Source organism: Perca fluviatilis, chromosome 19 (assembly GCF_010015445.1).
Source record: "Perca fluviatilis chromosome 19, GENO_Pfluv_1.0, whole genome shotgun sequence".
In the NCBI taxonomy this organism is placed as follows: domain Eukaryota; kingdom Metazoa; phylum Chordata; class Actinopteri; order Perciformes; family Percidae; genus Perca; species Perca fluviatilis.
In genome coordinates, this window is record NC_053130.1 from 26395127 (window position 1) to 26418804 (window position 23678).

Sequence of the window (23678 nt, forward strand, 5' to 3'; positions counted from 1 at the left end):
ACACACACACACACACACACACACACACACACACACACACACACACACACACACACACACACAGGCATCATTCCTTGCTACAGTATATATTCACACATAAAGTGAAAAACACCTTTTTACATGAAATACTTAGTTTGTGTGCTGATTTCAATAGCTTTCCCAGCTCATCTAGGCTGAGACAGCATTTGTATCCATGTTAGGGAGGTGGCTGGGCTGTGTTCTCAGCAGCACACTACCACAGCTCAGCTGTTACAGTTTGGTTAGCCTCGTTGGCCATCCTATTGCCAAAATGTGACTTCAAAGCAGTAAGAATAGTGACAAGACAGAGCTAAGAAGTGGCAGCAGAAGTTTGAAGGGCCCTCTGTCAGATGTGCAAAGCTAACGACATACAAAACATACGCTGGAGGGAGCAGAGCTGAGGCTATTTTATATTTTAGTTCTTAATGGAACATATTACTAGTGGATTAGCACAGTAGACTGATCAGTATGTTATGCAATTCATAATAACGGTGTTATTAGGTAATGTAGGAATGCATCAATCTGACTTTTTCCTTTCCCAATACCAGTGCTCACTTTCCACCACATTTAATATCCGGATAACACTGTGGAACTCGTTGGGATCATTTTTATGTACAGTAACATAAGGCCAAGGTTCACTGTCAAAACTTCTTCTGCAATGGTTTAATGGCTCCCGACAGGAGAAACGGTTTATCTTAAAGCGCTCAACTTCTAATATTCGGTAGTAGATGGAAATATGCAACCAACAATGGGTGTCTGTCTCTCAATACTTTGGACATGGGAAATCACTTTGTGAATCCTTAAAATGGGCTACAGTGTGTGTGTGTTCAGAGTAATGAAGGAACATGTCACCCATTGCATCAGTGTGGCTCACTGATGTGTTTTTAATACTTTTTGGACAACGGTGTGGCTCTATGGCACAGAGGAGTAAGATAAATCAAGCTGGACACAGACACACACATTTGAGTTTCCGTTGTCTGGTAATTACCGGTCACTGACCGGAAAAAATTGATGAGGACCGAAAATTCTAATTGTTTCCGGTCAGAATGGAAAAGAATTATTTCCAGAAGTGGAAATAATTCCCTCGGTACAATTTGAATTGTGTTAAAGTAGGTTACAGTGATTTTCATATATCTCGTTCTATTACCAACAACTGTAATGATGTCAAAAACAATGAACCATCATATTTTTTCATTTACAAATGACTGTATTGTTTGCGATGAAGGAAAAACTACATGTCGCGTTCTCGCTCTGATGGAATGCAGAAGACTACCATAGATTTACAACAAACGGCGACAAGCAAGTGGGAAAGTCAAAGCCCAAGCCCTGGCGAAACAGGGAAATATTGTGAACTACTTTGCAAAACCCAGCAGCGGCCGGGCTAACATAAAAGAAGCCAAGAAATTGTCAGCGAGGACGAGTCGGCCCCAGCTACAGCCCCTCTCATTAACGTTAACGCCACAGACCCACGTCGAGATACTATATATGACTGCAGCCGTCAGCGGTTACGGAGGCCTGACTGTCAACAGCCTGCGAGGTTCTTATTGGGATTACAGTGAAATCCATCCGGAGAGGGTCAAACTGCTTAAATTAAATGCTTAAAACCCACCTCCAGTGGCTTCTCCCTGCAGAACTGCATCAAAACAGCGCAGCGGCGTCAGACAGAGGCTTAAGCACGTCACGGTGGCAGAGAGACACTTGTTTACAATTATTTTGATTCTAATTGGCACTTGATTTCAATAAAAAAAATAAAATTAAAGTGATGATTGATGATATATATATATATATATATATATATATAGCCTGCCTATCAATTGTTTTTAAGCGCAATAAACACAGAAAATATTTGACCAGAGAAATTAAACCTTACAGGTCACATGACCGGCACTAATTTAGTTCTCACGCACACGGCTAGATGCTACTGTATATGAGGTAACAGAAGTAAGTGACTGAGAGTGAGCTTTGTGGGAGTGTGTTTAGTATGTCAAGATCTCACCTGTTCTTCTGTGATGAGTCCAGGGTGTGCGTGGGTGTCCTTGGTGTAGTGCAGAGGCAGGCTCTGACACAGCTGTCCAAGCAGCATGGCCACTTCCTTCATGCTCCGCCAGCAACACACCAGCACCATCTGGGCTGTCACCCTGTAGCCCTCGCCGCCTGGAGCCAACACATACACACACAGTGACACACAGTGACATGGAAAAAGTTTGATCACTTTGTTTTATTACCAAATAATGCTAACTTGATCTAAAAGATCTATTGGTTATATTATGTCATGTGAAAGTTATGTTAAAGCTTTGTTTTCAATGGAAACCAGAAGACGTCCAAAGTCACATCACGTGCCTGCTCATATCCAGACACATACATTGCACAGAGCCAGTTCATTTTACTTGTCAAAGTAAAGTGACAGTAGTTTAGGTAATCATTCCTGTGCACTGTTTATTGTGCACTGTATAAATATACCACGCAAAAATGAGGTCAAACACCTCCGCCATCAGGACATCACTAGTACTGCACTCACAAGCATCAATGACTTACTGGTTTTTAAGGGTTTTAATGTCTGGCACTGCGTTTTGGTGTGGGGTCCGTGTTCTAGTCATAAGTCATCAATCTCGACGATATATCGCTTCAAACATCAACGATCCAATATTATCGATACAAAGTGAAAATATCGATACACACGGTCATTATTAAGATGTGACTTTATTTTGAAATTCCCACTTTATATTTAGTGAAGAATCAATATAATATCGTACCGTGATAAAATGTGTGATTTAGTTATAGCCGTGTTATAAACGTGTGAAAGAGTACGATTTTTGGCACATATTGGGGAAATTAGTGCTAAGGCTTTAAGAGTACCTTAACTGCCTCTGTGAGCTGTGGGTCACAGTCACTGCTGCAGCTCCAACTGTTGACCATGTTGATAACGGGCCAAATCAGCAGCCAAGCTACAGTAACTAACTTCCTGTTGCTTTCAGAACACCGGCATGCAGCTGTCGCTTTAACCCCCCCCCCCCCTCCCCCTTCAACTCTCCCATCCCTCACAGTTTGAATACATCTGAACTAGTGTCATTTTGGGCTGTAGGGACTAGTGAGGCATGGCAAGACATTTTTCTGTGTAATGTAATGTCTAACTCACCTGTGTTCAGTGACGGTGTGTGTGTGGTCTGGGTCTGGGTCTGGGTCTGTGTGTGATCATCTCCTTGGTGTGTGTCCAGCTCTCTGGCACGTGTGAAGAAGTCATTGGTGTCCCTGGGCTGAATCTCCTGCAGGATCCTGTGCAGCCCTGCTGACGTCTCTGTCCAAAACACACACACACAAAAAGCATGTCATATTAATATTAATATCTCCTCGTGGCGCTTGTGTAAATTCCCATGACTTTCCCAATAGCTTCTGTCAACTAAAAGTATAGTTCTATCCTACAAATTATCCCTAAATATTCTATTTTTGTTGATGTTTAATGAAAAACCGGCAGTAAAATTGTACAATCCATTTGAGTGTGTTGGTAATTCTCCTAAACTCCTTTCTCTCTTGCTGTCAAAAATAAACAGTGATCCATTGTAATCCAGGATTTCCAGGCTCAGTGAGACCCTTCGCTCCCTTTTGTTTTTCAGAAATGTACAGTTTTTCGACACACAACTTTCTTATAAACAGTACTTAAAATACAAATGAAGAGGACCGTGTAGACTATAGACAAGGCTCCACATGCAAGAGTCACTTGTTCGAACAGAATTATTCTCAGGTGGTACACGCAAGAGATTTAAAAGAACTGATTGTGTTGTTATGACAACTTGACATTCAATTTCTTTGGAGTGTCCTTATTAAGACAACTTGACATTAAACAGGATGACATTATGTCAAGTTGTCATGACAAAGACATCCTCTGGTAATGTCATCCTGGTTAATGTCAAGTTGTCATTACAAAGACATCCCAAACAAATGTAATGTCAACTTGTCATGACCAAGACAACTTCTGGTAATGTCACTTTGATTGACGTCAAGTTGTCATAATCAAGACAACCCAAACTAAATTTATTGTCAACTTATAATTTATAATGTTTATTGATTGAAATTACAATTTACACTCGGTTTTTGTTAGAAATCACTACACACAGGCCTGAAATACACACAGACATGCTAAGGACCTATTCATGCACAAATGGAGATATATCAGAGTGAGTGGGCTGCCAGTGCTGGACCAGCGCCCTCAGCGGTTGGGGGATACGGTGCCTTGCCTTTACACAGTGAAAAAGAGTTTGGTCAATCAGACTCGGAACACACGTTCAAACAACCTCGCAGAATTAAGTATAAGGTTTAGGATAAGAATAGTAAAGTGCTCTTGCATGAGGCCCACTAAGTGTAATCACCATAAATTGAGAGGCTGAGAAATGTGATTACCTGAGTCTGTATCCATGGGGATGAGTCCTTCTGGGGAGGAACTCTGGACTACAGGGGAGACCACGTCAGACATCCTGTAGCACACAGCGATCAGGTCTGACACCAGACATCTCCACTGCTCAGGCTGGCTCAAAGTCCTAAAACAGACAGACAGACAGACAGACACAGATGTAAGTATATGTCTAAGGTCATGGCTGGATTTGCTCTGCAAATACATGGTGTTGTACTCAGGGAATGTGTACAGTGCTTGTTTCCGCTGCCAACAGCAAAGCAATAGATCCGAATGAAAGTAGGTTTTTTACGATGTGTATTAGGGGTGGGAATCACCAGAGGCCTTACGATACGATATCATCACGATACTTATGTCACGATGCAATATTATTGCCATTTTAAAACATATTGCAATATTCTGCGATATATTGCAATTCATTAACTTTTTTCCAACTTCAAATTTTTCCCAATTTAAAATGATGTCCCCAAAATGGGCTTTCGTCTAACTTTGTCAACATCTGTTTTACCTAAAAAGATATATTTGTCTGTTTGTTCATCTCACTTCAATTGTATTGCTGCAAAATCAGATTGTCAAGCAGACAAACTGACCAGCACATATCAGCCCTTCCAGAAAAGAGTTTTTTTGTGATTGTTCTGGGCAAAAATCCTTGATTATGCGGCACGTTTTCTTAAAAAATGCGATGGGATATGTGGGATAATTATGCAATTTTATGCGATGAAATTGTGGGAACTTGCAAAAACTGCGGTTGGATGAAAAAGAGAAAAAAAAGTGATTCCCCAGCACCCTGCTTTTCGATGATGTTCACTTTGCGTAATTACGTCACTTCATAACGTTCCCATGGCAACAGGGGAAAATGGCTGCTCTTGTGTGAAGTAAACGCAACATTTTTCAACTTTCTACTGAGATATGTGTGACTTTTTTGCAACGAAAATGCGGGGATTATGAAATCATGCAAGCCCCGCATATTTTGCGCAGAAATCGCCAATTTATGCGACGAAAGTGCGGCGTATTTGAAAAAAATGCAGCCCCCGCATAAATATACGGACTTTGCATTGAATTATGCGATCGCATAATCACGTTTTTCTGGAGGGACTGACATATATAATAAAAGATCGATACTTGGCGTCTGTGTATCGATACAGTATTGCCACAGAAAATATTTCGGTACTATGCTGTATCGATTTTTTCCCCCATCCCCAATGTGTATGTGCTGGTGTGATTCATGAGCTCACTCCGTGTTTAGGTGCTGCAGGACAGCAGTAATGCAGTGGGCTCTGCCATAGAGAGGATAGGAAGCAGCTGCCTGCAAGAGAGATGACTCAGACCTGGACACCTCTAACTGCAGACAGCACAGCAAGAACTGGACCACTGAGGACAGAAGAACAATACAATCATTTTATTTAGTGCCAACACACACACACACACACACACACACACACACACACACACACACACACACGCACACACACACACACACACACACACACACACACACACACACACACACACACACGCACACACACACACGCACACACACGCACACAGACGCACGTATTAGGGCTATGCCTCTGGATCTCACCAGCCAGTGTGTTGAGCTCCAACATGACGGTCTCAGAAGCCTGGGGCGGTGAGGAGGGAGGCTGGAACTCGAGGCCCTGCTCCTGGGCACAGTGCAGCAGAGCCTGGCCCAGGTCTGGCTGCTGGAGCAGCAGGTTGAGGAGGTGGGCTGCTGTGACGCTGTCAAAAGGCTTGGTGCTGGTACTGAGGTCCAGAGCAGCCTGAAGAACACTGCGCATCCTCTCTGGCACCTCACATCATAAACACCAAGGTGAAATCAGTAAAACAACTCGAAAATACTACTAAACAGTACAAGTTGATGATTGGGCTTCACCTATCGCACCACTGGAATGTAAATACTAATGCTGTGTATTGGCAAGAATCTGGCGATACGTTATGTATCACGATACATGGGTCACGATTCAATATATTTCGATACTGTGCGTAAGGCGATATATTGGGATTTTGGAAAAACTAATATTTAAAAAAAGACATGATGTTCATAGAAGTCAAAGAAGTTTACTTTAGGTAAACAATTGAGTACACAGAAAATCAAACTGCCAGTTTGGGATTGTGGTTCACAGGTTCTTAGTGAGCTAATTTGCATATGCCATCATGTAGCCAAAGTTCAGCCACAGCTACGTTGTTAGCGTCTAGCAAAAAGTCAGGCACTGCTGGGCAAGGACAGTAGTGGTGCGTCTCAGCATAGCCATCTAGCAGTAGGGGGTTTAAACACAACATAAACGTGAACCACTGTCTCACATGAATATTTTTGAACATTTAAAAAAAAAAAAAAAAAAAGAAATCGATATTTCCTTTTTGAAAATCGATACAGTACTGCAAAACAAAATATCGCAATACTCAAGTGTAGGGCTGCAACGATTCTTCGAATAACTCGAATAATTCGATTACAAAAAATCCTCGAAGCAAAATTCTTTGCCTCGAAGCTTCGTTAAATCAATGTAATTAATGTTGTACGGCTCACTGTGTTTCCGCATGGAGGATTATTACTAGCGCACAAGAGGTGTGTGCTTCTGCGGACACAACACAAGCACAGACAGTATATAAACGAGACTGACGGCCCAGATTACAAATGAAGGAAGACGAAAATAACGAGGGTCTAAGAGGAGAGACAGGCGAGAGAAAACGACAGAAAGTTTGGTATCATTTTAAGCTGCAAACATGCTGCTACATCACCTCTGTAACAAACATCCAGTGTACTCATCCATTCCACGGAGCCAACCCGACACAAGGTAGCTAATGTCTGCTGCTCTCGTCCACCGCGCTGTTTACACAACTAGCCTACAGCATGCTACTCTGCTAATAGCAAAGGTTTATACAACTAGCCTACAGCATGCTACTCTGCTAATAGCCATGTTTTACCAAGCTAAAACGAAAGCTGTCGGTTTGTAGTCTAACTACTTTTGCTTCTAATCTTAGGAAATGTAGCCACTGCCGGAGACAAACCGGCTCCTCCCCCCAGCATGGCTACTTAATATGCACGTGAATGACGTCATCATGCATTCTTTATTCTTTCACCTCACCATAGATATATCTATGCTCCTCACTGTGTATTAGGCTTCTGAAAATGTGTCCCCCAGAACAGTGTAGTTGAGTAGCCCTGCTGTAAACCCTCTGGTTAGTGAACAGCTCTTTTGCATATCCAGTGTAAAGAGCCAGAGGCAAGAAGGGAATGGGGTGAAAAATATTAACATTTGGGCCACCAAAAATGTACTATTGTAATGTATTTTTTTTTTAAGAGTCTTGGAATTTGTCAATAAAAAATGTTGCTTTTTCTAAAAAAGGAAACCTGTCTTTTGTATATATACAAGCCACAGGTTTCCTTTTTTTTTTTTTTTTAGTAAACAGCAATAATAAATATTTACTATTGCTGTTTACTAAGTATTTCTTACAAAGTATTTCTTATCCGATTACTCGATTAATCGATGGAATAATTGGTAGAATATTCGATTACTAAAATAATCTATAGCTGCAGCCCTACTCAAGTGTATTGATTTTTTCTTACACCCCTAATTACTACAGTACAAATGGGCTGGGATATACACTACAGACTGGGATACGGATCGAAACAGAGGTTCACTTTTAACAGTTGACAGAAATGAACATAAAAAATACCGCTAGGTTACGCCGTGCAACCAGTAACATAGCTCAAATACAGCGTTCGTGATTCGACTGCTCATGACTGTTTTCCAAGATGGCGCCCTCATGTAAACATGAACGCTAATTTCTTTATAAAGTATCTTTTTAATAAACGAATAAATGAAGTGTGGTGCTATTTTGAGCCTTGTTAGTGGTATAAAATAGCAATTTACCATCTGCCCCGAAAGCTAGCATTAGCAGCTAACCACCGGTAAAGCTAGAGACGCATTCGATTAGCATGAAAACAGATCCCAGAGAACGTTCGATTCGGTACACATAGGTTATTAACCCCTAGGTTCATTTAGCGCCGGAATTGTCCTTTAAGTATCACATTTCAAGATATAACACATAGTGACTGAGCTTGGTCCTCATATTAACCTGTAGTCCCACAGCTGATGGTGGGAGTTGCCGTAGTAACGTTGAGGCCAGTTGTTTGACTTCCAGGAAGTTGCTGGCAACACAGTAGAGGACATTCTGAGCATGGGCAGAGGTTACAACTTCACTGAGGGCAAACACATCAGGGCCTGAAGAAAACAGAGAGGCAGGGGTGAAGAAACGCTGAGTCAGCTAGAGCATCATGTTGGCATCAAAGTAAAGAGGCCAGTAGGGCTGGGCAATATATGGATATTATATCGACATCGTGATATGAGACTAGATTTCGTCTTATGTTTTCGATATCGTAATATCATGATATGACACAAGTGTTGTCTTTTCCTGGTTTTAAAGGCTGCGTTACAGTAAAGTGATGTACTTTTCTGAACTTACCAGACTGTTAGCTGTTCTATTATTTGCCTTTACCCACTTAGTCATTATATCTACATTACAGATGATTATTTATCCAAAATCGAAGTGTGAAGATATTTTGTTAGAGCACCAATTGTCAACCCTAGAATATCGCCGCATTATCGATATTGAGGTATTTGGTCAAGAATATCGTGATATCTGATCTTCACCCTATCGCCCAGCCCTAGAGGCCAGCTAGTAATGGATAGACTGCTGGTTCAGGCATCAAAAGAAAGATGTATTCCAGCAATGTGCACTGGCCACTGGTATTACATGAAATGTACCAAACATCATCACAAAGTTGTTCTTGATGAAAGCACTGGATTCCAAACTGCTCTGAGCGAGTTGGATGAAATAGGACACGATGTTTGAAGCTTTTTAGTGGACTTTAGCAACATTCATATTTACTATGCATAATGTACGACAAGGAAGACCAATTTCAATTGTCTGGTATGGTCTATAAAAAGTGTCTAAAAGTTGCTGTTTGTATGATGTCAGATAAATGAGCTATTATCAGTCCTTCCAGAAAAATGCAGAGTTTTTTTCTGATTGTTGCGGGCAAAAATCCTTGATTATGCAGCACTTTTTCTTAAAAAATGCGATGGAATATGCGGGATATTTATGCAATTTTATGCGATGAAATTGCGGGAACTTGCAAAAACTGCGGTTTGATGAAAAAGAGAAAAAAAAAGTGATTCCCCCAACACCCTGCTTTTCGATGATGTTCACGTCGCGTAATTATGTCACTTCATAACGTTCCCATGGCAACAAGGGGGAAATGGCTACTCTTGTGTGAAGTAAACGCAAAATTTTTCACCTTTCTGCTAAGATATATGTGACTTTTTGCAACGAAAATGCGGGGATTATGAAATCATGCAAGCACCGCATATTTTGCGCGGAAATCGGCAATTTATGCGGCGAAAGTGCGGCGTATTTGAAAAAATGCGGCCCCCGCATAAATATGCGGACTTTGGCTGATTATGCATTGAATTATGCGAAGGCATAATCTCGTTTTTCAGGAGGGACTGTATTATGGCATATATATATATATATATATATATATATATATTTTTTTTTTTACTGCATCATTTAAAGTAACACTTAAAAACATATCGGTTATATTGAACTTGCCATAAACCTATAATGTTAGTAGCAGATTTTTTTACATGCTGTGATGGTTTGTAAAGTCTGGTAAGTCATATATGACTGCTGCTGATGAACAATAGGCATACCAGTGCTGAAGGTGAAGAGCTCCCCCAGTAGACACAGCAGGTGGAGGGACATAAGGCATTTAGAGAAGGAAGCTCCAGGAAGCAAAACCTCCAGCAGCCTCACACACAGCCAGCGCAGGAACTCCTACAACACACATAAAAACGCGCCAAGTCCTTTTTTTTATCAGACAAAACACTCTGGGGGTGGGGTGGGGGGGGGGTGTTTTTTTTGTGTGTGTTTTTTTTTTGTTTGTTTTTTTTTTTTTTTTTTTTTGGGGGGGCGGTTTCACTCTACAAAGCAGCTGTATAGAAGAGGATTTTAAGCTCCATTAAGTAATAGCTTTGATTCAATCATTAAATTGAGTCATAAATGTCTCCTTGTAATGTGTAGGGATGTTAGCACTGCAGATCCCGTTGAAAATGAAAATTCAATTATTTCCATTCCCTAGTATAAACCGCTCCCAGCCAACAAACTGACTGTACGTTACCAGCTTAAAAGGGGAATTTCAGTGTTTTTCAACCTGGACCCTGTGTTCCCATATGTTTGTGTCTGAGTGATTAATGGGAACACATTTTTTTTTGCAATTGGTCCAGTATTGAGCGATGACACTGTAACCGGCAGCCATTAAACGGGCTACAGTGTAATCGCACGGGGCAGTTTGCCACTGACATGCTCAGATTGTTATTATAAGTGTCTGACTACATTATGGAAAGATGGTGAAGTGTTCTGAAATCTTGGGAGGGGACTTGTTGCCAAAAAGACAGCACTGTGGAACGTGTGTGTGTGTGTGTGTGTGTGTGTGTGTGTGTGTGTGTCGAGGGAGAGTTTGTTATGTTGGAGTACATAAAGTGTGGCTTAGTGTTACCTAAAAGATTTCCAATCTCTGGCTGAATATTTAGATGATTTCCACAATGTGGAGGAGGTCTTTGAATTCGATGGCTGCGAGTATTTATTTGAGCCAGAGTATATGGATGAAGAATAGCTCCTACAAAACAGACCAGGAGAAAGAGAGAGGGACAGCAGGGAGAGGAGGGCGAACCAGCTGCTGCGAGGCCGCGAGGGTCGGGAGATTTGTAGTGCGACCGTGTGCCCACAGAGGAAGAAAGCCCATGTTGTAAGGAGTGGGACCTGCTGCTGCCTGATTCAGAACGAGACTACCCCTTGAGCGGGACGTGGACGCAACAAACAGTTCGGATCGAGCGAAAAGGTAAAGAGTAAAACGTTTAATTTCTCCGTTGGGTCCTTTCCATGATATAGTCAGACACTTACAATAACAATGTAAACTCGACAGTGGCAAAAACAAGCACTTTTAGTGGACGTACATCGATGGTTGCCCAGAGCGATTCCATCGCAGCCTGTTTTGACACTGCCAGGTTGCAGTTCTCTTGGTTAATACTGGACCTATTTTTAAAAAAAATGGTTGTTCCAATTGGTCATTTAGACACAAAGCCATGGGAAGTAGGGTCCGGATTGAAAAACACTGAAGTTACCCTTTAACATCTCAAATTCAGTGAGAAACTAAATCCATAAAAAAAAAAAAAAAAGGAAATGTGAGGTAAATGGCTGACCTTCTTCAGCAGGCTGACTGTCTGCTGTCTGACGCCTGGTGACTGACTGTTGAGATTAGGCAGCAGGAAGTGGCGGATCAGGTCCATTTCCTGGGAGGACAGCGCTTCAGTGCTGCGGTGGCTCTCACACACCAACCCCAAAGCATCCAACCTCACCTGGGCGGTAGGATTTGAGGACACATAAATACAATGGAAATCCAAGCTATGTGCCAAACGTATGAAATATTGAAAAGAAAGGATACACACTTGAGGATACAGACACTCACTTGATCATGTTTGTGTACCAGTGCTTGTTGGAGTAGGGAGAGGGGCACCAGTCCTCCCCACAGACCCTCCTTTGAGGATGGAACAACACCCTGGGCCCTGGCTGCCCGCAAACATGTCATGAGAGCTCCCAGTGCACCCCTGCTGCCTGAAGGGCCTAAAGAGAACAGAAAAAACTGCATTTATGAAATGGTTCCACATTTTGTCATGACTGTGTTAAAGAATGCTCCCACTGTAACTGTGGAGAAGACATTTTTTTATAGTATTTCTTGCCACAACAGAATGCTTTGTGAAGTTGAGAGACATTAACGTACAGCTGATATATCATGAGAATAACCAGAAGGAAAAAGGGAAAATAGTTGCCGAAAAATGGAATGTGAATGTGTTTTTATGTGCAGACATCGGTGCCTTTACCTGTGCTGCTTGGCGGTGGGTCCTGCAAGGCCTGCACCATGTGCGCCAGACTGGAGGGGCTGCAGCGTAGCAGCTTGGGCAGGAAATAGTCCAGGATGTACGTGGTCTGGTCCAGCCTGGCACGGCACAGCACCTGTAGCAGGGGGGTTACCCACGTCTGGTGCCAACACTCCATCCAGTCCTCTGTGGCCGTCTTGTCCCCCGCAACAGCCTCACTGGCCAGCTGTGCCTTGTGGCTGACAAACAGCCTCTCCAGGAGGTCGCTGGCATAAGGAGCCAGGGTCTGGTCCCCCATAAGGCCCAGGAGACATGAAGGCAGCTGGGGTTGGATGTCAAGCAGGTAGCCTGCCCCAAAGAGCTCCACGAGGCAGCCCAAGGAGCCGTACTTCCCCCTCATGTGCCACTCCAGTCCCAGCAGGCTTTGGGAGAGCTCCGTGACGTAAGAGTCCTTGGTTGGGTCGGAGACAGACGGGTTGGTGCGCTGATGGAGGAGGAGGAGGTTGCGAAACAGGGAGCGGGTTTGGTGGCGGACTCCGTCCAGCGGGTGCTCCCAGTGGGAGTAGATGTGCTCCAGCAGTTGTCGCTGTAGCTCCGAGCCGCCGCTGAGGGACTGTCGGAGGCGCGGAGGGCAGGGCAGCCTCTCCCCCTGCAGGCAGTCAAGCGCAGCACTGCTCCACAGGGTCAACACCCGGGCCACCACCATGGCTGTACTGGACTCCTTTATACTACAGCAAGAAAAGAAAAACAGGCTGTAAAGACTGTTTTGGGATTTTTATTCAGAGATGGTTGACACAGATCAAGTAGTCACACGCTATATTTAGAGGTGTTGAAATTAATCAAATAATCGATGCGTCGAATCGTGGACATGGACGATGCTGCATCGATAATCAAGATTCACCCCTCTAGTTATATTACTAGTGTCCGTCACTTTCAGCTCTGGCAGGCATCCAAGTGCTTTGTTTAAATGGACTTGTAGACTAATTCTAATTGGGACCGTTCTCCTTTGATATACTAGGATAACAATGTAGACTAGTCAGCACTGAATGTGGATCAGATTACCAGACCTACCTGACATCTAGATCCAGCAGCGTGTTTGGGACCAACAGCAGCAACTCTTCCCACCGGGGCCCTGGGAAAGCGCCCTTCCAGCTCAACATGGCCAAAGCCCCATGACACAGATAGAGAGAGACACCCGGCGGGCGACCACTGGTCCACAGTCCCTCACACCTCTGCTTTAGCCACTGAGGAGCGGAGTCCAAACCCTGCGCTGAGCCGCGCAGCAAACTGCACACCTAATACACAAAGACAAGAATGACCAAAACAGAATCAACACAGGTTTCTGCAAGATGCAATGTTTCAGCAGCTTTATACATGCATTGCTATAATATGTTAAAAGGTGCTCTAAGCGATGTTGGGTGACGGCACTTCTTGTTGACGTTTGAAGTATTTTCAAACAAAATGAGGCTACCTCCCTGCTCCTCATCCCGGCCACTAACCCCCCAACCCCAACCCCAAAATCCTTCTTATTGGTTACTGGCTGGAACGCTAGAAGACTGTTTGTTATGTTTGGTGGTGCAGGTTGGCGCAGTTTGTTTTTGTTGGCGTTTGTGGAGCCTGGGCTGCCTGTTGTTGTTTTTTTACAGTGTGTTCAGGGGACAGGCAGCTGGCGGACAGTGAGGAGATGTTTGCTGTATGTGACAAAGAATGTTGTAGCCTAAAAACACCGCGTGACATCGCTCAGAGCACCTTTCAAGAAAAACATTTTATTTCCAAGATCACGACTTTACAAGTCAGTCTCATTCAGAACACAGGTAAATATGTAAATGTGTGCGTAACGTGCACCATTCAGAATTCTTAATCCTCGACTCACCACAGAGGCAACTTCATCTCCACGACCCATGACAGACCTGATCAATAACACTACAGCCATGCCGGCTGTACTCTGGACTGACTGGACGAACTCCTCTAGAAACAGAGAAAGGAACAGAGGGGGAAAGAAGTGAGAGGACCATACGTACACCTACTGTAAGTATTTGTGGTTTCCTATATATGAGCAAAAATGGCCCCCTTATTTAAAGTTCTGGAGCAATCAGGAGTTTGGGAAGTTTATGACTCCCATCTGCCATTGTCAAGCTGCTTAGGACACATTTATTGTTTGTATCATTAAATCTAAAAAGTATCATTAAAAAAATCTTTTGTTAATCCTCATTTTCCTCTTGAAATCCGTATTATTTTCCTAAATTGACTAGCTGCACAGGATAATGATTAAAAGACTGAAATATTCAAGACTTCTTTAATGTAATGACACTTCCACTGAATATATAGACATACAAATATGTATATCCCCATTTTATTCAAGCATCTTTAAAATAATGTGAAAACTTGAGAACCTGTTCTTCTCCCAAAAATAGTTCTTTATTTGGATAATTATGAGTAAGGACGGGGGGTTGATGAATATTTCTGAAATTAAAAAGAAGGTAGTTCTACATGTCTACATCCATCAGCTGAGTCTCTGTATATGCCAGGTGTTTTTTTTTCTTACCATCAGTGAGGATGTGTGTGTAGCAGCCCAGGAGGCTGCTCATCGTGTCCTCCAGCTTGCAGTGATTCTGTTCAGCCTGCAGGGCAGCGCCGATGGTCTCCTGGGATCTCTGGATCACCAGCATGGAGGTCTTCACGGCTGCCAGACAGGACTGCATCAGCTGGGCCTGGACAATGTGACGTCCTGCTAGACCACTTGGACAACAGCAGGGGGCGACAGAGACACATGGATCAACAACGAGCTGTATATTGTTCCCTCGTGTATCAACGTCTTAACTGGCTGATCAGACTGTAACGCGACAGAGCAAGAAGGCATCAACGAGGCAAAGAGGAAATAAAGCTCCAATAGCAGCTGTTTAATTATAGGTACTGTAATGGAAGTAAAGGTAAAGGTACTTTATTGTCACATACATGTAACGAAATTCATTCTCTGCATTTAACCCATCCCTCAAGAGAGCAGTGGGCAGCCATTTACAGCGCCCGTGGACCGACTCCTTGATCAAGGCCACTATAAACCCACGCAAACATAGAAGCTCTACACAGAAAGGGCCGGAACGACCTGGGTTCAAACTAGAGATGTTCCGATACCGATACCAGTATCGGTATCGGTTCCGATACTGCCTAAAACGCTGGTATCGGTATCGGGAAGTACTGGAGTTTATGCACTGATCCGATACCACGTAATAAAGCCCTAAAGAAAATCTACATTAAAGTAGTTTATTTACAATCTTTTTCCGTTATAACTGACTGTAAAAACTGGATAATAAAAGAAAGTTCTGTGGCATTCATTTTTTGTGTTTGTTCATGTTTCACAAAGAGTTTAACCTGAGCCAGACCAACAACAAAGATAGAAATCATATCACATCCATACAGGGACAGTAGTATACAGTTGTTAAAACATAATAAAATATATGACACACTGGTCTCGGATCGGTACTCAGTATCGGCCGATACGCAAGTTCAGGTATCGGAATCGGTATTGGGAAGCAAAAACTGGTATCGGACCATCTCTAGTTCAAACCCAGAACCTTCTTGCTGTGAGGCCACAGTGCTAACCATTGGGCCACCATGCTGTGATGTAGGTACTAACTTGTGTCATGGCAAGAAGGAGAGAAAATGACTTTCAATGTGTAATACTCAATATTTATTTTGGCATATACTTGGCATTTAATTGTATCTAAGTAAAAACCAAATACTAATGGGGAGATATGGAGAAATATAGAACACAGAATATCCCTCTATACCTGTTCTGGTGAAGGTATTCACTTAATCCCCTGTGAAGAAAATGCAACACTACATAAAAGGAGAAAAGAGAGTCAACGTAAGATTTTTCTTTAAAAAAAAAAAAAAAAAAAAAAAAAAAAAAAAAAAAAAAAAAAAAAAAGATTTATTTTCATTTTCAGTTATTTTCAGTAAGTAAGCTAGATACTAACCTTCCGGCAGCAGTTTGTGAATGCATCTCTCACCTGAAGAGAAATAATTTTGGAAATGTAGTTATTCTACAAGTAATTTTACAATAGGAGGGAAATGTATCGGATAGCTGTTGTGTTTAAAAGTAGAGTAAGTCAGCAGTAAGAGCAAAGGCAATCACCCACTCACCGAGAGGGAAGCCATCCAGACAGGCAGAGATGGTGTCTACGAGGTGTGGATACTGGTCTGTAGTTGGGTTGGACAGACAGTGGGACAAGCAGGCAGACAAACTGCTTACAGTATGCTCTTGTAGCCAGGCTGGTACTGAACCCAAGGCACTGAGGAAAGCAACAGAGAGGCATGTTATTGATCGGGGCCATATTCACAAAACATCCTCAGGCTAAAATGAACTCTTAGGAAGTAAGTTTACGACTCCTAAGTTTTTGGTTTGAGAGTAATTCACAGATGATGGGTTAGGGTTAGCATTAACAGCACTAACCGTTTGCACATATTAATTAGAGCCCGAGCGATATATCAGCGGGCCGATATTATCGGTATCGGCATTTAATATGGCCAATAAATGAAAATTAAAAAAATAAAATAAAAACGGACATTTTGCCTGACACACTCAGATTTGTTTTTGTTATTGTGTTTTTGTTCAAAAGGACTTTAACTTTCATATCTTAAGTTTGTATTTTGATACATTTTTTATTTATCAGTTTATTTTTAAACTGCATTATCATATTATTTTAGTGAGGATTCATAAATAACTACAAATAACTAATGTTAGGGAAATCTGTTTATGTTTTGTTACGAGAGGATTTTTTTTTTTCTTTCTTTTTTTTTTTTAATAATATATCTGCCGATATATCAGATTTTTAAATCACCAAATATTTATAAATATAAATCCTTTATCGGTCGGGCTCTAATGTTAATGCTACTTGGACATTGATATGGAATTTACATTGCCGTTAGGATGAGGATTTACATTAAAAGATTTGCCATTTGAAAGCATAATAAAATCTGGGATGTAAAAGTGGTTGCCTCACTAGCAAGTGGCCACTGAAATCACCTTATAGTCTGCTTCTTGTTTACTTGAACTTATGTGTTTCAAACTAAGAATCCTAGAACTTAGCTACGTACCTGGCAATGGCTCGTCGTAGGGGGTTCTTGGCCTGCAGGGAGGTGTAGACCAGAGACAGGGTGTGTAGACAGGCCTGTAGAAGAGCTCCATCAGGCTCCTCTTCACTCAGTGCCTCCAGCTGGGACCCTGCCTGATGCAGTATGTACACAATGGTCATTTAATGTATGTTAGTAGCACTCCATCTACATGGTTTAAAAGAAAAAAAAATGTAAACATAATACACATCATAGTAGAAACACACTTATCTTTTTTTTTTTTGGTCTATAAAGTCAACATATTCTTGCATGTTGAAGATGACAAGGTGGTATTTTTTATTATAGCTCACAAAACCAACCTTTTTAACCAGCTGGATCTGCTGCACCGGCTCGGTCAGCTCCAAGCAGGACTGCAGGGTCTGGGCAACTTGCCTGACTCCATCCTCTCCTCCATCCACAGAGAGGGATGCTAGAAAAGATCATGCATTGCTCAACGCTAAAAACTGGGACGACTTATATAATATAGTAGTGGAGTGTGTAGAGTGCACACATCTGGTTCTGAGAGTGCTCTACGTTGGCATGTAATCTTTATTGGGAGCCCCAACAGGATTAATTACACGCCTTTGGTTTTATTAACCATAGTTAGTTTGCTCATCGGTAGTTTGGTCTCATTACCTATCAGCTTGTGTAGGTTCTCCTCATCCAAAACCACAGCCTCTACTTTGGCCGTCTTCTTCTTCACCACCATGACTGTCCTGTATGAGGAACATGAACGGTTATCGTTTGGGTATAGATCTAAAACAATAATTCCAATTTACATAAATCTGCAACATGGCTCGGTTGTAGAGAATACAAATCTCTCAGACCTGTCAAAATTGAGCAGAACACCAAATCTTCACCTCTTTAATAGTCCCTTTGGATAAATGAATAAAGTAAATTACCAGGGTTTTCTGAACATGTCACATATGAACAATATCTATCTGTCTGTCTGTCTGTCTGTCTGTCACACACACTCTCACTCACTCACTCACTCACTCACTCACTCACTCACTCACACACTCCACACACACACACACACACACACACACACACACACACACACACACACACACACACACACACACACACACACACACACACACACACACACACACACACACACACACACACACACACAGTTACTGCATATTTAGCTTTACCTTTGCTAAAAGTAACGTCAACGTTACTGCTGCTAGGAGTGATGTTAGCCAACAATTGCTAGCTAACTGTCTCTGTCTGGCATTGACTCTACGTCTGAAATTCAAAAGCGAGACACAAATAGCAAACCCTGACACAATAAAACAACGAAACGCTCACAAAGAACAACTAAAAAAGTGTAACGTTAAATATAGGCAGCTAGCATTCACCTCAATTCAGCATGAGGTTTACTTGGAGCTTCTCTTCTTCAGTTGGTAGCTGAAATGTATGTCAAGCTAGAGGATAAAATGCTTTCACTTCCTGTAATTATTTTTCAGAATAAAACACAATTTAAATACCATGCCCAATAACTAAATAAAATGCTGTTTACATGTAGTATTTATGAGTATTTATATTCTTTATTTAATTATACATTTACTAATACATTATTGTGTTCTAAATGTGTGGTTGGAAATACTTCTACAGACTTAATTATTATGAAACTTTGAATTTGAAGCCACACTTATTTGGCTTCCTATATTTCTCTCGTAAGCTTGACACACCCACTATGGTCCATGCTGCACATGTAAGACGTCACTTCCGACAAATTGTTACAGACCCACCACCGCCCTCAGAAGCTGCCCGTTCCATAAAATAGCGCTCCGGCTTCTTATTGGCGGACAACACTCGTCAATCAAACACAGACTTCGTGGTTCTGCAGTGTAGAGAAAACGACTACCGAATGTGTGATTGGACGTGTTGTGCGAAACCACACCCTCTAAGTCCAACCCTGCTCCAACTTTTTGCCTTTGGGCTGAAATGAAATCCTTGGGCACGAGAGAAATTCACCGTTTTACTCATGAATTAGGACTTTCTCCATCAGGAATAACAAGAAATGTTTAGACGCCGGAGTCGACATGGCGTGAAGTCCCTCGTATAGTTTCTATCCATCAAATATTGAAAGGGTAAGTCGTGAAACTTCGGAAAAGAAATTGCAGTGTTTTAATTAAATAGGAAACGGCGGAAAGTCTATGTTTTTAGCTTAAGGTATTTTTTGAGAACGGTTCATACTGAGGTTTTCATTCACTTGTGAGACAAATTAGCAGTGGACATTTGCCCTGTTTCTCAGTTGGCGGCTTTTTTTGGTGATGCGAAATAGACGATTTTTAGTTGAGGACACTCATGAATGTGAATACAGTAGTCTCTACTGTTTGCCGTGACTCATTTATTCACTGTTGAGGCAAAACAAGGTGATGCTAGTTGTGTCTTTTGCTAGCTGGTGTTATATTCAGAGACATATATTAAACTTTATACACCAAAATAGACTTTTTTTTCTCTTTTTTTTGGAAATTAAATGTCCAAATATTGTTGTGATATCACTGGAAACAAAAAACGCATCAGCTGTAACGTGTAATAGTGTCTGTAAATTCAATTTATAATGCCACAAACTATTTAAAATTCAACCTTTTGCCTCAGAGTGGCTTATTGTTGGCTGTTTGAAGTCTCTGTATTCATCCTGAAATCCTGAAAGAATTCTTTATTAAAGTTTATTAAATTAATAATTATAAATACATATTACCTTAATAGGGGGTTAGGGTACTTTGCTTTTTCATCACAGTAATGGGTATTTTTTTCCTCAGATTATATTTTTGGGCATTTTTAGGCCTTTAATTCCACAGGGCAGATGTAGACATGAAAGGGGAGAGAGAGATGGGAATGACATGCAGCAAAGGGCCGCAGGTCGGAGTCGAACGTCCGGCCGTTTTGTCGAGGAGCTCACCTCTATAAATGTATGTGCGCCTGCTCTACCAACTGAGCTAACCTGGGCCACAGTAATGGCTTTTAATGGCTCACTACATCACTGATCCAGACCAAAATCACAGGGAAGCACTCAGACAGCAAAATGCTGGTCCACTGTGTCTTTACGCTGACTTTACTCAACAGGAAGTGGCGCAGAGAGAAAGAGACAAAAAAGAAACTCCGGGCTCATCAGGTTTAATTGCCTTTTAATGTTTTCCACCAACCACATCCTTTCATCATCACTGTGGAATGATGCTTGGAGAACAAATATAGTATACTGTAGTTTTCCATAGAAAATGGACTAATATTCGCATAGGATCTCATTAAATTCTACAAAACATGTACTTACAAGGAAATTTGAGTGAATCAACTTCTCAGAAGCCCCAAGTGAATCGTATTGTTGCAGCAGAACCATATGATAAGACATGAAAATACTCTCCATTAGGTAACCAACAAAGGCACTCTAAGTTGCATAGTAAGAATATTGGACTAACTGAAGTATGAAGGTGAAGGTGAGAGAGGGTGGTCTTAAGGCGCTGACACACCAACCTGCTTATCGGCCGCCGGACAGTCTGGCGAGGTCCGTGACTCGAGTCTGCTCGGTGTGTTCCGTCGTCAGTCGGAGGAGGAGGAGCCGTCGGCGTCCATTTGGGCCGATTTTACTTGTTGAATCGGAAGGCCGGCAGTCGGACTCAGTGGCTAATCTGATTGGTGGAGCACTAACCCAGAAATGAACGCCTCTCAGAATCTTTGTCGATCTGAAATGAAGACAGATTCAGCAACTGCATGGCCTATTTCTCGCTTCAAATGTTTTCAGAAACACGTTTCTGTGAACTATAGCTTCGTAAAATACGAGATCGTATTCGGAACGAAGCCGCCATCATGCTCGGTTGTAAAATCCGGGAGCAACCAGACCCACGTGACGCGTTCGTCCGACTGCCTTTTCTGCCAACGGTCGGCCGTCGGGTTGGTGTGTCCGAGCCTTCACAGAGAACTTACAATTAAACCTAATTAGTCTTGCAAATTACAGCATGTTTAAATGATACTCGGTATTTTAAAGTTGGTTGACAAAATATCTTAATATATTAATGTTAAGTAATACAAAAAATGGATATGGATTTTGAAATGGATACGTATAATCAGTCCCTCCAGAAAAACGCGATTATGCGATCGCATAATTCAATGCATAATCAGCCAAAGTCCGCATATTTATGGGGGGCCGCATTTTTTCAAATACGCCACACTTTCGCCACATAAATTGCCGATTTCCGCGCAAAATATGCGGTGCTTGCATGATTTTATAATCCCCACATTTTCGTTGCAAAAAAGTCACACATATCTTGACAGAAAGTTGAGAAATGTTGCATTTACTTCACACAAGAGCAGCCATTTCCCCCTGTTGCCATGGGAACGTTATGAAGTGACGTAATTACGCGACGTGAAAATCATCGAAGAGCAGGGTGTTGGGGGAATCCCTTTTTTTTCTCTTTTTCATCAAACCGCAATTTTTGCAAGTTCCCGCAATTTCATCGCATAAAATTGCATAAATATCCCGCATATTCCATCGCATTTTTTAAGAAAACGTGCCGCATAATGATTTTTGCCCGCAACAATCACAAAAAAACTTCACATTTTTCTGGAAGGACTGTATATTGTAAGAACAGACACAATTCACAATTCATTGACAATGCAATATGTCATATTATAGTCATTAATAGGGGTGTAAGAAAAAATCGATACACTTGAGTATCGCAATATTTTATTTTGCAATACTGTATAGATTTTCAAAAACGCAATATTGATTTTTATTTTTTACTTTACGTTCAAAAATATTCACGTAAGACAGTGGTTCACGTTTATGTTGTGTTTAAACCCCCTACCGCTAATGGCTATGCTGAGACGCACCACTACTGTCCTTGCCTAGCAGGGCCGAAGCTAACTTTGGCCTACTTTAGCATATAAAAAACAAATTTGAACCACAATCCCAAACTGGCAGTTTGATTTTCTGTGTACTGAATTGTTTACCTGAAGTACACTTCTTTGACTTTTATGCTCATCATTTCTTTTTTTTAAAATATTACTTTTCCCAATATATCGCCTTACGCACAGTAACGAAATATATTGCAATATATTGAATCGTGACCCCATGTATCATGATAGGTATTGTATCGCCAGATTCTTGCCGATACACAGCCCTTGTCATTAATGTTGTTTTCTTTTGTGGGATGAGAGCTCTTTTTTCCCCTCTGCCTCCCTCAGTGTTTACCACAGCAAACAGGCAACAGAAATAAGCCTGTGGAAAGTAGTTTATGGCCTTTCCTCCACACACATGTGTGCAGCAGCGAGTCTCTTTGTAAGGAGGCCAGGCTGGTAATGAGAGGTTATTACTTGGAAGAGAAACCCAGGCTTTCTATCTTCCTGCTGCTCTCCTCCATCAGAGATGCTCATCAGTCTCTCTCATCTCTCTCTCTCTCTCTGCGTGAACCGCGTGTTTTCCAACGATTGCGCTGGAAAACATGATGCAAGTCCGGCCCAGGCAGGGTGTCGAGGTTTTTTTTTTTTTTTTCTGTTTGGCTAAGCTAAGTGATACGCCCACTTATACCCACACTGTTCCAGCTGGGCTCGACCCTGGAATATTTCAGGTGCTGGCTGGTGGCAAAACATCTGCACAACAAACCCTCTGTCTGTTTTTTTTTTGTGTGTGTCTGTGTCTAGATATGTTTGTGCGTATTTGGCTCAGAGAGATGCGGTATATTGGTTTGGCAAGTATGTAAGATTAAAAATTCATACACTGGTCCAGTGTCTCTTTTCCATTTCATGATGAATATGATAAAGTTGGATTGATTTTTGTATTGTTTATTTTAAGAATGGACAAATGCAGCCGTTGTTGCCCTGTATCCAATATTGACACAAGTAAGCATCAATCCTCATGAGTTTCAGTGCTGTTTGGAGATGTGTGAATGAATGTATGAAACAAAGCAGGGGGGAGGCTAGGGCTGCACGATAGGAGGAACATATGCGTTAAGGTGGTTGAATATCGCGATAAACGATATTTCTTGCGATAAATAAACAGATATTAAAGTGTACTCTGTTCTGCATTTCTGCAGCAAAACAAACGAAAGGAAATCATTTCCAACATTATTTTATTGAACAAATTTAACATTGAATTGAATGTGAAAGGAAAAGGAAATTTGAGCGGAAGTACGTAGGAGGGCGGAGCCAGGCTATATAAAAGGCTCCACTAAAAA

The 23678-nt window shown here is 41.8% G+C and overlaps 2 protein-coding genes across 2 annotated transcripts in view; one reads left to right on the plus strand and one right to left on the minus strand.

Moving 5' to 3' along the window:
- The window catches only part of thada (THADA armadillo repeat containing), a 114353-nt gene extending 95413 nt beyond the window's left edge, over positions 1 to 18940 (minus strand). The window contains exons 1-21 of the mRNA XM_039784777.1: positions 18861 to 18940; positions 18130 to 18209; positions 17814 to 17923; positions 17479 to 17609; positions 16525 to 16673; positions 16359 to 16391; positions 16170 to 16218; positions 14927 to 15120; positions 14255 to 14349; positions 13453 to 13676; positions 12385 to 13109; positions 11973 to 12127; positions 11707 to 11862; positions 10428 to 10439; positions 10159 to 10282; positions 8522 to 8667; positions 6006 to 6234; positions 5659 to 5794; positions 4414 to 4550; positions 3155 to 3313; positions 2015 to 2172 (exon numbers count right to left, since the gene is read on the minus strand). Of these exons, the coding sequence (XP_039640711.1) occupies positions 2015 to 2172; positions 3155 to 3313; positions 4414 to 4550; positions 5659 to 5794; positions 6006 to 6234; positions 8522 to 8667; positions 10159 to 10282; positions 10428 to 10439; positions 11707 to 11862; positions 11973 to 12127; positions 12385 to 13109; positions 13453 to 13676; positions 14255 to 14349; positions 14927 to 15120; positions 16170 to 16218; positions 16359 to 16391; positions 16525 to 16673; positions 17479 to 17609; positions 17814 to 17923; positions 18130 to 18202 (3195 nt within the window). The 5' untranslated portion in view covers positions 18203 to 18209; positions 18861 to 18940. The remainder of the gene's footprint in view (positions 1 to 2014; positions 2173 to 3154; positions 3314 to 4413; positions 4551 to 5658; positions 5795 to 6005; positions 6235 to 8521; positions 8668 to 10158; positions 10283 to 10427; positions 10440 to 11706; positions 11863 to 11972; positions 12128 to 12384; positions 13110 to 13452; positions 13677 to 14254; positions 14350 to 14926; positions 15121 to 16169; positions 16219 to 16358; positions 16392 to 16524; positions 16674 to 17478; positions 17610 to 17813; positions 17924 to 18129; positions 18210 to 18860) is intronic.
- A 457-nt stretch (positions 18941 to 19397) lies between these two features.
- Positions 19398 to 23678, plus strand: part of plekhh2 (pleckstrin homology domain containing, family H (with MyTH4 domain) member 2) — a 62204-nt gene continuing 57923 nt past the window's right edge. Inside the window, exon 1 of the mRNA XM_039784292.1 lies at positions 19398 to 19595. The gene's annotated coding sequence lies outside the window, so the exon portion shown is untranslated. The remainder of the gene's footprint in view (positions 19596 to 23678) is intronic.